General features: G+C 45.0%; 2 protein-coding genes across 2 annotated transcripts; one reads left to right on the forward strand and one right to left on the reverse strand.

Annotated features, from left to right (window-relative positions):
• The first annotated feature begins 4,656 nt into the window (after positions 1-4,656).
• On the forward strand, positions 4,657-5,909 carry LOC136501155 (annexin D5-like). Its single transcript, XM_066496647.1, has one exon. It carries the CDS (start codon positions 4,733-4,735, stop codon positions 5,696-5,698), a length of 966 nt encoding a protein of 321 aa, XP_066352744.1. The 5' UTR covers positions 4,657-4,732; the 3' UTR covers positions 5,699-5,909.
• Positions 5,910-5,961: 52 nt separating this feature from the next.
• On the reverse strand, positions 5,962-9,462 carry LOC136501156 (uncharacterized). The gene is made up of 3 exons (XM_066496648.1): positions 9,097-9,462; positions 8,093-8,330; positions 5,962-6,353 (listed from the first exon to the last, which is right to left on the reverse strand). Exons 1-3 carry the CDS (start codon positions 9,379-9,381, stop codon positions 6,214-6,216), a joined length of 663 nt encoding a protein of 220 aa, XP_066352745.1. The 5' UTR covers positions 9,382-9,462; the 3' UTR covers positions 5,962-6,213.
• Positions 9,463-15,686: the final 6,224 nt, after the last annotated feature.

The following is a 15,686-nucleotide window of genomic DNA, read 5'->3' on the forward strand; positions in this document are numbered from 1 at the left end:
CAGCTGGTAGGAGACATCTAAATTGTGGACGACGGTTCAGGAGCAGAATGTATCTGATGCCATGTAACTGCTAAATTAAAAGGATCAATATATTGCATTGAGTTTACAAATTGAGCGTCGTGGGCATCTTTAATAGAGTTAAATTATCGTCTGGGTCTCAACTCTCAAGCCATTCAGAGATTTGATGGAAAACTAACTCTATCTTATCCATAAAAATTGGATTCTTAGCATGTATTCGAACACTTTGTGGTGTTGTATGTTTTTTTAAATACAGCACATGAGCACGACGTTTTCCAATCTAGATTGTCCCAATCTCTGAAGAATGCCCGTTTTTATTATGAACTAGAAGCTAGTTGTCCCAATTCTAACACTTTGTGGTGTTGTATGCTAATGATTACCATTAAAAAATAACATCATGGAATCATAAAATAAATCCAAAAAAATACAAGCAACCATACCAAGGTCAAGACTTGAATCCAATTTCCATTACAATGAACTAACCAACTAAGCTACACTTATTGTGTTTTACGAAATACTCCTTATCTCTTGTGAGAATTGCCATAACCCTGGCGAGCACTGCTACAGAGAAAAGCTTATCTGACAGCTAATCAACCATGGTTCTTTCTCACCTCATTAATTGCCATAATTTACCTTGGTTCTATTTAAAAAAAACTATATTCATGGTTCGGAAACATCATCATAAAGAAACACACGTCTTTTAAGGTTTTTTTACTCGAGATTGGCAAATAAAAGCATAGTGCATAGACAATTTACTCAAAATCAGTAGGGGTAGATTGGTTCCTAGCCATAATTTACCATAACTAACATTATGAAAGTGTGGCAAGCTAGAAAATATGGAGATTAATTGTTTGGTTCTACGCCACCGTTTGCCATGCCACAACCAGCGGGGATGCAACAAAATGAAGAAGGCTCATGTTTGGTCGATGAAAAAGCTGAGGCAGCAGCGGATAAAAGAGAATACGAACTCGTCACAGTGTGGCGTTGGTTTTCTGTGCCACAGCCATGGTGCCGCCACACATGGAGCGTGGCAAGCTGTGGCCCATAACCAAACAGCCCCTTGGACACACACTTTGCCATTTTTAACAGAATCTTGTTACACTTTAACTTTTTACTCTATGACACTATGACATGTGGAGCCTGAAAAGCTATTTCCTAAATTTAGCTGTGTGAACCAAACACTTGTCAACTTGGTCAAAGTTGCCTAAGGTGAAGTGTGGTAAAATGTAGCTAGCAACTAAACACCTCCTAAGAGACAACCACAAGAATGAAGCAACAAATTAAGCTTTAGGAAAACAAGGTCATCACCAATATGGATCAGAGAAGTAATAGCTCCTCATCTCTTAACGGTTGTTTGGTAAAAGTCCTAGAGCAACTTCTAGACTAAATCCGGGGGAGCTCCACTAAATGGGGTAGTTTTTCTTATAAGTGATTATGTATTGATTTCATGAAGTGTTTCTATGAAATAAACTATAAGGCTGGGAGGTAAAAAAGGAAGCTTGTCGTGATTCACTTGGTGCACAGAATCACCTATCGTATAGAATCATAAAGAATCAATTTCAGAGTCCAGACAGGAACATTTCTCTCAAAGAATCATAGTTAGAATTAGGAGGAGCTCTATCAGACAGCCCATAGTGCTCTTTCCTATCTAGATTGTCCTAATCTCTGAAGAATGCCATGTTTTTATTATGAACTAGAATCTAGTTGGCAGTTGTTGAAAGAAATCGACGACGTTTACTTGCTTCTGGTCTTACTTTTTTTCTTTGGGAACGAGCTAGTCTCACTTTGAAGTACTGAGATGGTCATCATAGCAGCACGCATGATTGCCCCAAGAATTACCTGAAACATTGACCCACAAATGAAGAACTGTTGCACTGCTACTAAAAATGCCCAATAATCAAACTTAAAACTGCTGCTCGATGGATCTGAATTCTAATCTTGTGGTGGTAATCTTCTTCACACTGTTGTTCCTGTGTGACTGGACTCTGATGGAGCACACGTCAGATTGGAAGCATCGAGAATTAGCATCCATCAGCCTTGAACAACTGGGTCATCACAAAAGTCGCAAACTTTATTCATCGGCCTAACGATGGTGAGTTTCAGGGTCCATATAGGAATCATGTATGCCGAAAATGTTGACGAGAGTAACGTGTCCATTGAATTCGCGGCTGCAGAGCTCGTGAAACATAAACGGACGCAATAGGCCAATAAGCCAATAGGTAACGTCTGATGTTCAAGTCCTACCAAGTTGGTATTACTTTTTTTTTCGAACACACCTTTCATAGATCATAGATTGATCCGGTAAATATGTCGACATTGATGAAATTAGCACAGACGTATTATTGTCGACGGACACATCACCTATCACTTTAGCGCCATTAAATCCTAGTATAAGAATACGAGCACCCTTGCTAAATTAAAAGACTCGATCAAAATCGAGTTTTACTACTAGGAAGTTTGAAGCAATTTGATAAAATATTTGAATGTATTTCTTAATAGAGATCATAGTATTATATTTTGGTCATTTTTTATAATGGAAGGGGAGCAAGGTGCTTCCGTTTTGCTTTGTGTATCCTTTAATTTTTTTTATAAGGGATCAATTTTTATTTTCCATTGTAATTTTGTTTAGTCACTGATTAGAACCACAGATTACAAAGCCAAGACACAAGCTCTGAGAGACAACCACCGATGATGAACCAAAAAGAGCAACCACAGAATAACTTATTTGTTAGTCATACCGTGGACATTACACATTCACACCACTCCTTGTGGCTACGTCGCTCTTCTCCTGAGGGGCTGCCCAATGAAATGGGGATAAAAGGTGACGAGCAAACTGAATCTCACCAAACACGATAATTTCCCTTCAAACTATAGATACAGCACATCCAGACTCCATATACAACCATCCAACTTCATATAGCATGAGGATGCCTTGAACGAAAACGACAGAAGAGGTGGATTGAACACCACCTCTAGCACTTGATTTGGTAAATGCCACCAATACAGACGTCAACGGAGCAGAGACGCCAAAGAAGTACACTCGCCAAACCAATAGGGCCCATCAACCAACATCAACCACATGCCCAAGAAGTGTACTTCTTTGCATAGATGAAATGGGAAAGCAGGATACACTCAATTAAGAAGTTCCAACGACCAAGGAGCTTGCCAAGGCAAGAACCATGAGTCGGGGCCAAAGCATGGCAAAAGAGCTAACACCATACCACAATGACCAGGGTGTGGTGGTTGAAGGAAGTTGAATGGCACAACCGTCTTCACCACAACTAGCTAGGGCGAGGAGTCCAAACCAAAGCCCCTCATCTGTACGTTACACCATTGTAATTTATGGTCCACTTAAGATTTGGTTTAGCTACACTCTAATCTAACTCAATCTATATATATTAGGATGGATACGGTGAAAATCTAGTTGTTTTTATATCCCAATATATGTGGATTGTGGCGGATTGAAGTGGCTAGATAAACTCAATGTGTTGACTTCTCATCGATGGCATGTAAAGGTCGGATGTTATTTTATAATGGTATATATAGGTCAGATATGCAAAGAATTTGCAACCGTGCAGGAGAAGTTGTATCTTTGGTTTAAGACTCCTTACTTTTTTTCTAACATAATATAAAGATGTATAAAAATGACACGAGACTTTTTTCTCTTTCTCTCTATAGCTACAGCGCACGTTGATGTCCCATGATATCCGGCCCAACTCTGGCAGGAATAAGGGTCCGACCCAACCTAAATTTTAGCCCGTGCAACTCCTGAAATGCCGAAAGGCCTACAGTGCGAGGCCCTCATGCATCACATATTTTTCATTTCGCTTGGTTCATTTATTCACGAAAATAAAAGGCAACAATTGGAGTTGGCATCACCTTCACATCTGACCAAACTGCACCCTGAAAACATCGCATTTCTCGGTTTCATATACTCCACAAAACTGCAGCACGTACAAGACATGTTTTAAAGTGATATGCTTTTTTTTTAAAAAAAAATACAGTGATATGTTTTATATTGCTAAGCAACGAGACTCAATGTTTACCCCAACTTGTTTACCAAAAAATGCAATCATCTACCAGATTTCTTCTTTTCACTCAAACCGTGCATCAAATGCAGCTAATTGGCGCGTCCAGTCACTAGAAGCAATCACAGCTAGACATACCCCCTCAACGAGTAACCTGCAGCTAATTGGCGCAAGGTCGAATTTCATGGGCGCCACACCGGGCCGCGCCTCCCAGGTCCGTCAAGCAAGCATCAACCGAAAGTCGGGCAGGCCATGGTTGGTGGCTGGATGGCGCGGAGATGCTCTGGATAAGGAGGCATCCATTGTTTTGGTTGTCCTAATTTTAGTATTTTCTTCCGGCGTCCCGGTAACTGATACCGTGATAGTGGCGTGGGCGCCCACCGCCCGCGTCGATCGGACGCGGTCGTCCATCCCACGGCCGCCTTCGCCCGGAAACGCCGCATCTCTCTCCTGCCGCTTGCTTTGGTCCTGTTCGTTTCGCTGAAAAACCATGACTAAAAATACCGTTTGCTGATTTATCGTGAGAGAAAAACACTGTTTAGTATGACTCATGAGACAAGCTCCGGGGCCTTTAAAATGCCCGAAGGAGGGCCATCATCATCACTCCACTCACCAGCGGAGACGGGTTGCTGCCCCCGACCCCCGTGCGGCAGAGCTCGAGCACTCGACACCAGGCGTCCAGCAGGATGGCGAGCCTGACGGTGCCTCCGGTGCCGACGTGGCCGCGGCAGGACGCGATCGACCTCCACAAGGCGTTCCGAGGGTTCGGGTGCGACAGCACGACGGTGATCAGCATCCTGGCGCACCGCGACGCGGCGCAGCGCGCGGCGATCCAGCAGGAGTACCGCGCCGTGTTCAATCAGGACCTTGCCCGTCGCATCGCGTCGGAGCTCAGCGGCAACCACAAGCGCGCCATGCTGCTGTGGATCCTGGACCCGGCCACGCGCGACGCCACCATCCTGAAGCAGGCCCTCACCGGCGACGTCACCGACCTGCGCGCCGCCACGGAGGTGGTCTGCTCCCGAACGCCGTCGCAGCTGCGGGTCGTGCGGCAGGCGTACCGCGCCAGGTTCGGCTGCCACGTCGAGCACGACGTGACCGAGCGGACCTCGGGAGACCACCAGCGGCTCCTGCTCGCGTACCTGGCCGTCCCGCGCGCCGAGGGCGGCCCCGGCGAGGTGGTGGACCCGGCGGCGGTGGCGCTGGACGCGCGCGACCTCTACAGGGCCGGCGAGCGGCGGCTGGGCACCGACGAGCGCGCCTTCATCCGCGTCTTCAGCGAGCGGAGCTGGGCGCACATGGCGGCCGTGGCGCGCGCGTACCACCACATGTACGACCGCTCCCTGGAGCAGGCCGTCAAGAGCGAGACGTCGGGGAACTTCGGCTTCGGCCTCCTCACCGTGCTGCGCTGCGCCGACAGCCCCGCCAGGTACTTCGCCAGGGTGCTGCACAAGGCCATGAAGGGGCTGGGCACCTCGGACTCGGCGCTCATCCGGGTCGTCGTCACCAGGGCCGAGATCGACATGCAGTACATCAAGGCGGAGTACCACCGGATGTACAAGCGCTCGCTCGCCGACGCCATCCACGCCGAGACATCCGGCAACTACCGCACATTCCTCCTCTCCCTCGTCGGCCGCGACCGCACCTACTGACGACGACCGCCATTGCCACTCGCCATCCGTCCTTAGCCATCGTGTGTGCTTGTTATTCCTGTTAACTCCATGGGAATGTTCCTAGTCTTGTAAATACTCCTGCTTGTATTCTTGGAATGGTGTACTGGTTACATTGACAACTCAAAACCATCCAATATGTGTATGTCCGAAAAATATTAACAAAGACAATGGAATTATTATTATCAACTCATGAAGGACATGTACATACTCTGCATACCTGCACAATGTATACACATGACATGTATGTACCACAAGTAGCGGTGGCTATTCATTCACTAGAAAGTTCATCTGCTCACTATCCCATACAGAACAGCATTGGCCGCCATGCCCAACGTACAAGCTGCCAAAGTTCAGAGCTAGTATTATACAGCTAGTCACCGAGAGAAACAGAGCTGCCGCAACAAACATGTCGTCTTCTACACTCTTACAAATAGACAAACCGTAATTCACATAGATAGACCCGAGGGCTTCATACAGGACGCAACCAACTAGCCTCAGTCGACAGGCTTCTGGTTCGCATGCCGGGGCGCCGAGTACGATTGGATCGCCGAGCTCGTCACGCCGATGGAGTGCTTCGTCAGGTCCATGCTCTTCCTTGCGGCGAACCAGATCATCCAGAAGAACCCAACCCAGCCTGCAGTAGGATGCGTTTTCTGAACATTAGCACAATGCGCACGTGGTACAAGCAGGTACTCAGACTCAGAAGGCAAAGATATGCGTCTCCCCCAACAAATCTCAAACGAGTATTCTTGCTGCAAGAAACTTCTTTGTCAAAACAGATTTTTCCGTGCTTACGTTTCTAGAAATTGGGCATCACGATCTCCATGAAATTTCTAAAGAGAGAATCGTAACTGCAGCTATTTTTGCTAAAGCTATGCCACTTTATTCCCCATTATCCAGGGGATCTAGTTTGACGTCTACTTATTCTCCACTAATTTGTGGAGAAGGTGCTGTGGTGACTACTTACTCTCCTAAAGTAAAAAAAAGGTAAAATTGACAAGAGATCCTAGACTGTCAATTTGTTATAGCCTTTCAGAAAGTCCTATGGAAGAAATGATTTATAAGAAATGAAACTCTTTTCTTGGGATGGACGAGATGAAAATTGGAAACTCAATTTGATATGCAGTAAATTGACCTAACCTACAAATTTTATTCACAAGTTTTAAAATGTTAGCTGTTGCATTCATAGTTCTTCCAGAATTTCAGTTCTGCTACTTTTACCTGATAATACCTTTCGAAAATCTTTAGTTTTGCAAGTTCATACTTTTCATCACAATCTTAGATGCTGACCCGGCACTAAAGGAGGAACATAATGTAATGATTTGCATTTTGCTGTCGAATCTCTTCAACTCTATTTAACACTTGTTTCTTGAACGAATTGTAACGAGATTTCAAAAGCTTTTATGAAGTAGTTTACACGCCTCTACATGGTTGTCCTAATTATAGAAAAACAGAATATCAAAGAGAAAACCAGAAGTGGTATCAATAATTCACCAAAGTTACAATGCATAGATGCCTCAACATGGTTCTCCTAATTAGTAGCGACCACAATGTCAAGGAAAACAAGCATAATTTGTAAACAAATCACCAAAATTAAATAGTACAGACGTTCTTATGTGATTGTCCTAATGGATTAGGAAGCATACTCATTGTCACTGAAACCATATAGAACAATAACTTCTAACTTCTTCCATTGTTAGTCACCAATCATCATTGTTCTTAAAAGATCTTAAAATATTAAAACAAAAGAGTTGGTGACTATTGACAATTTACTGTTAAGCATATTTAGTTCCCAGCTATAATATACCACAACTAACCTTAGGCAAGTGTGGCAAGCCACAAAAGGGTGTGGCTAGGAATTTGGAAGCCACACTTTGTCATGCCTAAGGGAATCTTGCCACACTTTATTACCCTATGGCATGTGGAGCCCAAAAGAATCTTGCTTAAAGTTAGTCACCAACCAAACAATTGCCAAATCGGTCAAACTTGCCTAAGATGAAGTGTGGCAAATTGTGGCTAGCAACCAAACAGCCCTTATAACAATGGGCAACCAACATTTGGTTCTCAATTGTTCAAAAGAAAATTTGCATGACTCTATTCTGATTCTGATGCTAAGGCGAGAACGTAGGCACCCTGTGGGAAGTAGGCACTACTAATTTTCTGATTTCTGATCTAACTTTATTACACAGGCAAGTGTATGGATTGAGATGTTTCAGTTGAAAAAAAGGAACATTTGTTACAGTTTCACCATATTAACATTGACCAAATTAACTTCAGACACAGAGGTGCAGAACATGTTCTATAATGGTTGGAGATTCAGGTAAAGTTATCAACACCACTACAATCTTTTACAGGGGAACAGAGATGATTTACCGGTAGCAATCGTAACTCCAACAACCGCTGAGATGACAGTAGCAGAAATGGCAAAGATAGTAACTGATACTGCTCCAATATACACTGCAACCAAGCAAGCAAAGAAGATAGCCAAGAATCCTCCTGCAGCAGCCAGTGACATCAGGACTGAGACGATGATTGCATTAGCAGTGGCAACCAGCAGGAAGAACATGAAGATCAGAAGGCCGGTCAATGCTATAAGCGTGATTGTTCCGACCTGCCAGATCAGAAAAGGGTAAAATGAGGAAAATTTATTTACTGAGAAATTTCAAGAATTCCTAAAATGGATGCCAAACTAATGCGAGGTATCATGTAAGAGTTTATATGGGATTAAAACTGCACGCAATAGCAATCTACCATGTTGTATTGCTAGCGAGAGTAATCGACCATGTTTTTGTTTCCACTTACACATGCTCCCTCCACCTTGAAATGTAGTGGATTTTGAGTTGTCTGGAGTCAAACTAAGCTAAGTTTGATAAGTTTCTTTTTAGAAACAACCAATAATATTTATGATATTAAATGAGCACTATTAAAAATCCTGATACCCTATGAAATCTATTTTTATAGTTTACCTATCTGAGGTTGTAGATGTTAATACTTTTTTAGTAAATTAGTTAAACTTAAGGTAGTTTGATTTAGGAAAAACTTAAATCTATTACAGTAAATTCAGGACAGAGCCACAGAGGGATTACAATTCAGCCTATTCTTCATTTCCCTCGAACAGATTTTGTAAACATTTTGTCCCCTGAGACCTAAAAAGTATACCAATCTAAACCAACATTGCAATGGCGACTATGACACAGTAATCCTATTGACCGATAGCACAGACTAAAACAAGTGTACCGCTAAGCAATCACCTATAAAGACTCGTTCAAGTTCCGCAAACAATGAATGAATTACAGAACATCGAGTCAGATTTAGTAATAAACAGGTCAAGAAAACCCATGCTTATGTGACGGATCAAGGAGGAGGCGCGGGCCAACCGAGATGACGAGGATGGCGCGGAGGCCGCTGCCCCGCCTGGTCCACTCGAGCAGGTCCCGCGCGGAGTTCCGGGAAGCGCCCCTCAGCCGCGGCGCGGCCTCGAAGGACGCCGCCCGGAGCCGCCGGAGCAGCGGCTCGTCGTCGGGGTACCAGACGCCGTCGACGAAGCTGCGGAGGACGCCTGCGAGCGTGTCCTCCTCCTCGCCGACGCCCACCTCGCGGGCGCCGGAGGGGGCGTTGCCGTTGGTGACGGGCATGGCGGGGGTGGGCCCGTCCACATCCATGGGCAGAGGAGGGCGGTGGGGGCCGGGGAGGAGTCAATGCTACTGGGGCACTGGGCAGCGTCGGTACGGTGAGGGGAACGGGAACGGATGAAGGTATGCCGCCGTGCACGTGCTGGATTTAACAAGAGGGGGCAGCCGAATTCTTTGGTTTTTTCCTTTTTTTTTTTTTTGAAAGTTTTTCACAGACGTGCCTCAAGGTATGATTTCAAAATCTAAATTCTTAGCTCGACGCCAGAGTAATTGACGCCGAACTTACACATCTCGGCGCAAGTGAATATGGCGCCTAGGTTTTGGGGCCACGTAGGCGTCAATGAAAACGTGGCGGTGACCTGGCAGGCACCTTGGCACCACAGATCTTGGCGCCGAGCCCAGCGCCATATATCTTGGTGTCGTTCTGGGCTTACAGGTGGGTCCGTTTTCTTTCTCTCCTCCTTCCTCTCCTCTCTTCCTCACCCGTTCTCTCTCACGCCTTTGTCTCCGTCACCGCGGCCAGTCCGCTCATCCTCGCGCGCCGGTAGGCGAGCCCGCCCTGAGCACCGGCGCCGCGGCCAGGCTCGCCCTGCCCCGTCCCATCCCGAGCCCCTACCGGCTGCGCGGCTGAGCCCGCCCCGCCCCGCCATGTCCCGCGCGCCTCGCCCACGCGGCCGCCGCGGCCCACGCCCCATCCCACGTGCCGGCCAGGCGCGCCCCCCATGCCCTAGGCCGCTCATCGGCGAGCCACACGCTGGCCATCCGCGGCCCACCCCACGCCGGCTATGAGTGCCCGACCGCGCCCATCCCCACCCCGTGCGCCGAGCCACGAGGCGTCGTGCCCCGCCCACGACTGCTACGCCACCCTACCCATCGTCGAACCCGGACGACCACGACCGCGCCGACCCCTACTGTGCCGTTGAAAGCTCTAGTTTGGTATTGGTTTAATTGATGAAACCCTAAGTGCTAACCTAGTTTATCAAAGTGATTATGAGATAGGTAGCACTCCTCCAAGTAATGAAGCAATGGCGAAGATCATGACGATGGTGATGGTATGGTGATGATCAAATGCTTAAACTTGGAAAAGAAGAAAGAGAAAAACAAAAGGTTCAAGGCAAAGATAAAATTGTAGGAGCCATTTTGTTTTAGTGATCGAGACACTTAGCGAGTGTGATCACATTTAGGATCGATAGCCGTACTATTAAGAGGGGTAGAACTCGTATCGAAATACGGTTATCAAAGTGCCACTAGATGCTCTAACTCATTGCATATGCATTTAGGATCTAGTGGAATGCTAACACCTTTGAAAATGTTTGTGAAAATGTGCTAACACATGTGCACAAGGTGATACACTTGGTGGTGGGCACATTTGAGAAAGGGTGAAGAAGTTAGAGATGAAAAGGAGCTAGTCACGCTGGTCACAGAGTGACCGGACGTGTCCGGTATGGTGACCGAACACGTCCGGTATTAATGATGAACTCAGCGACCGGACGCGTTCGGTCGTTGCACCAGACATGTCTGGTGTGAATCAGCAAAATCGGTGTTCGGCGAGACAGTTGATCGAACGCTGGCCGCGTCCGGTCCGGAGTGACCAGACGCGTCCGGTCGTCCGTGGGTGTTTACTGTACTCGACCAGACACTGAGGCTCAGCGTCTGGTCAGTTTCTAACTGACGCGTCCGATCGGCCCTGGAGGCTTACTGGACTCGACTAGATGCAGCGGCTCTGCGTCCGGTCATTTCGAACAGTGCGTCCGGTCAACATATCAGAGAGCCGTTTGAGGCAACGGTGGGACACGTGGCGGTCTGGTAGCTACCGGACACGTCCGGTATTCATGCTTGGTGCGTCCGGTGCTGCGTCCGATCAGTATGACCGGAGCGTCCGGTCACCACGACTTGTGCCCAGTGAAAGGGTACAATGGCCCTATTTCATGGGGGCTTCTATTTAAGCCCCATGGCTGGCTCAAGCTCACCTCTCTTGACCATTTGCATTGACATAGCAACCTTGTGAGCTTAGCCAAAGCCCTCTCACACATCTTCATCATTGATTCATCATCTTTGTGAGATTTGGAGAGGATCCAAGTGCATTGCTTGAGTGATTGCATCTAGAGGCACTTGGTATTCATGTTTTGCTATGGATTTTGCTTGTTGCTCTTGGTGGTTGCCACCACCTAAACGGCTTGGTGCAGCGGTGGAGGATTGGCATGAGTTGGTGATTGTTCATGGCCATCTCCGGTGATTATGAGGGGATTTGTACCTTCCCCGGTGGAGCGCCAAAAGGTAACTCTAGTGGATTGCTCGTGTCATTGAGTTACCTCACTTGTGGGTAGGTTCTTACGGTGTCCAATCATGTGGATGAGGTTTGTGCAACACCTCTTAGCCGCCGAACCACCAAGTGTTGGTCGACACAATGGGGACGTAGCGTGTTGGCAAGCACGTGAACCTCGGGAGAAAATCGGTTGTCTCTTGCCATTTGGTATTCTCCCAGTGATTGATTTAATATTCACCTTGTGATTGGTTCACTCCTCTACACGGTGGTATAATCACCCTACTCACTCATTTATATTCTTATAAACTAGTTGTGGTAAGCTCTTTAGTGTAATTAGAATTGAGAGCTTGCTTTGTTATTTTAAGTTCATCTAGTGGAGCTCTTTAGAGTAGCAAGATTAAGAGCTCTTAGTGAGTAGTAACTTTGCAAGTTGTGTGCCTAGGAACCATTGCAACTAGAATTGATGGATAGGTGGCTTGCAACCCTTGTAGAGCTAGAGCAAGTTTGCTTTTCGCTATTTGTCATACTAATCAAATTGCTCTAGTTAATTTGTAGATTTTTAAATAGACCATTCACCCCCCCCTCTATCCATATTAGGACCTTTCAAGTGATATCAGAGCCGTGGTCACCGTTTGATTGAAGGCTTAACAACCTCGGTGTTAAATTATGGCTCAAGTTGTGTTCAACCATGTGGGGGGCAAACCACTGTTCTTTGATGGCACATGCTATGATTATTGGAAGAGAAAGATGAGGATGTATCTTGGTTCAATCAATAATCAAGTATGGGAAGTGACAAAAAATGACTATGCTATCATTGATCCCGATGATCCCACCAACCAAGATAAGATCAACAAGCAATGCAATACAATGGCTCTCAACACCATATACAATGCCATTGATTCCAAGGTGTTTGAGCAAATCAAGGATTGTGAAAGAGCAAATGAGGTGTGGAAGAGATTGGAGGAAACATATGAGGGCACACCGGCGGTGAAGAGTGCCAAATTGTATATCCTCAAGGATAAATTGACAAGCTTCAAGATGAAGGAAGATGAGAGTATTCCGGAGATGTTCAATCGTTTGCAAGTGATTGTCAATGATTTGAAGGCATTGGGAGAGAAGATCAAGGATGATGATGTCTCTCATCGATTCTTGATGTGCCTACCTTCAAGATTTGAGATGTTGAGATTGCTCATCATAAGAGGAGGATTGAAGGAGATTACCTCCAACCAAGTACTAGGTGATGTCATGACATAAGAGACATACCATGTGGAAAGGGAGGGGGATGACAAGGAGGACAAGAAGGAAGAAGAGGACAAGAAGAAGAAGAGTGTAGCATTTAAGGCTAGCTCATCATCATCCAAGAACAAGGGCAAGTCAAAGAAATAATCAAGTGATGATAATGATCTTAGTGACATTGATGATGAAGCCATGGCTCTATTTGTGCGCAAGATGGGAAAATTCATGAAGAAGAAGGGCTATGGTGCAATAAAGAGAAGAGATCACACCAAGAACAAAGAGTATGTGAGAAGATGCTACAATTGCAAGAGCCCCGATCATATTGTAGCAAATTGTCCCTATAATAGTGATAATGATGAAGATGAGAAGAAGAAGTACAAGAAAGATAAAAATGAAAAGAAGGAGAAGAAGGAGAAGAGAATGACCTTCCAAAAGAAGAAGGGTGGAGGCTATGTAGTCACTTGGGATAGTGATGGTTCCTCAGATGGTGATAGCTCTAGTGATGATGACAAGAAATCTATCAAGAGAGCACTAGCAAGTATTGCCATCAACAAGAAGCTCTCCATCTTTGACACTCCATCGACATGTCTCATGGCAAAGCCTATCAAGGTAAATTATGATGAGGGTGATGATGATGAATGTGAAAGTGACTCTTGTAGGAATGATAATGATGATGATGAGGATGAGGAGTACACCGAGGAGGAGCTCTTGGACATGTGTGAGCAAGTGCACGCTTGCAATGAGATGAAGAGAAAGGAGTGCAAAGAATTGTGCAAGAAAGTAAAATTTCTTGAGCAATCCTTTGATGAGCTCAATGCTACTCATGAGAGGCTAATGAAAGCCCATGAGAAGCTTGGCAAAGCTCACTCTAAGCTTGAAAAGGCTCACTCCTCTCTCATTGAGCAAGTCAAAGTGGAGGAAGCCAAGAAGGAGCAAGTGATCATATCATGTGATGTGGGACTAACATGTGATCTTATTGATGAATCTAATTTTGTTGCTCCCACTAACACTTCTTGTAGCACTACCACTTCTACTTCACCTTTGAATGATGGTCTCACTTGTGAAACCTCACTAATGGTGGAAAACAAGACCCTCAAGAAGGAGGTGAATGAGCTCACTCGTGCCTTAGGCAATGCCTATGGTGGAGACGCCCGCTTGCTAAAGTGCTTGGGTAGCCAAAGGTTTTCTCTCAATAAAGAGGGATTAGGCTATACCCCCAAGAAAGGCAAGGCGGCCTTTGTCACTCCCAAAGTTAGCTTTGTGAAGGGTAATGGTCGGTTTTACAATAGATGCAAGCAAGTTGGGCATATAGAGCAAAATTGCAAGATTAATAAGAACAAGCTACCTAATGTATCCTCAATTAAATTTAATTCTTGTTACATGCTTTTTAAGGGTGCCAATGGTGTGAAGGCTAAGTTCATTGGTACACCAATTATGGGCCCAAAGAAGGTCATTTGGGTACCAAAGACCTTGGTAACTAACCTTTAAGTACCCAAGAAGTTTGGGTACCTAAAAGGAATTGATCCTCTTTTGTAGGTCAATTATAAAGCCAGAGGAAGGCATTGGGTGCTTGATAGTGGGTGCACACAACACATGACCGGTGATCCAAGAATGTTCAATTCAATCAATGAAAACAAGAGCTATGGGATTGATAGCATCACATTTGGTGACAATGGCAAAGGCAAGGTCAAAGGGCTTGGTAAGATTGCAATATCCAATGACTTGAGTATTTCCAATGTGCTACTAGTAGAGAGCTTGAACTTCAACCTATTATCGATAGCTCAATTATGTGATCTTGGTTTCAAGTGCATATTTGGTGTGGATGATGTAGAGATTATAAGTGTAGATGGCTCTAACTTGATATTCAAAGGATTTAGATATGAGAATCTATACTTGGTTGATTTCAATGCTAGAGAAGCTCAATTGTCAACATGTTTGATCACTAAGTCTAGCATGGGATGGTTATGGCATAGAAGGCTTGTCATGTTGGAATGAAACAATTGAACAAGTTGATTAAGCATGACTTAGTTAGAGGCTTGAAAGATGTCACATTTGAGAAGGATAAGCTATGTAGTGCATGTCAAGCCAGAAAGCAAGTTGGTAACACACATCCTAAGAAGAGCATGATGAGCACATCTAAGGCATTTGAGTTAATGCACATGGACTTGTTTGGACCAACCACATACACTAGCATTGGAGGAAATAAATATGGATTTGTGATTGTGGATGATTTCACTAGATATACATGGGTTTTCTTTCTTGGTGACAAGAGTGATGTGTTTGCAACATTCAAATCATTTGTCAAGGGCATTCACAATGAGTTTGAAACAACCATCAAGAAAGTTAGAAGTGACAATGCTAGTGAATTCAAGAACACTAGAATTGATGAGTTGTGTGATGAATTTGGAATTAGACATCAATTCTCGGCCAAGTACACTCCACAATCAAATGGCCTATTTGAAAGAAAGAATGGAACTTTGATTGACATGGCAAGATCAATGTTGAGTGAGTACAATGTGAGTCATTCATTTTGGGCTGAAGCAATCAACACGGCTTGCTATTATAGCAACCGACTCTATTGTCATCCCATGATGGAGAAGACAGCTTATGAGCTTTTGAATGGAAGAAAGTACAACATAGCATACTTTTGGGTTTTTGGTTGTAAATGCTACATATTGAAGAAAGGCAATAGATTAAGCAAGTTTGAAAAAAAATGTGATGAGGGTTTCTTGCTTGGTTACTCCACTACTAGCAAAGCTTATAAAGTTTGGAATTTGGCTAGTGGTACTCTTGAAGAGGTTCATGATGTAGAGTTTGATGAAACAAATGGTTC

The sequence above is a fragment of the Miscanthus floridulus genome, chromosome 13 (assembly GCF_019320115.1).
Source record: "Miscanthus floridulus cultivar M001 chromosome 13, ASM1932011v1, whole genome shotgun sequence".
Taxonomy (NCBI): domain Eukaryota; kingdom Viridiplantae; phylum Streptophyta; class Magnoliopsida; order Poales; family Poaceae; genus Miscanthus; species Miscanthus floridulus.

Excerpts from the sequence above, each read along its gene's own strand:
- LOC136501155 (XM_066496647.1), top strand. The coding sequence starts at position 4,733 with ATGGCGAGCCTGACGGTGCCTCCGGTGCCGACGTGGCCGCGGCAGGAC.
- LOC136501156 (XM_066496648.1), bottom strand. The coding sequence starts at position 9,381 with ATGGATGTGGACGGGCCCACCCCCGCCATGCCCGTCACCAACGGCAAC. Across the intron at positions 8,331-9,096 it reads GCGCCATCCTCGTCATCTCG|GTCGGAACAATCACGCTTAT; the intron begins GTTGGCCCGCGC and ends CTGATCTGGCAG. Across the intron at positions 6,354-8,092 it reads TGGAGTTACGATTGCTACCG|GCTGGGTTGGGTTCTTCTGG; the intron begins GTAAATCATCTC and ends ATCCTACTGCAG.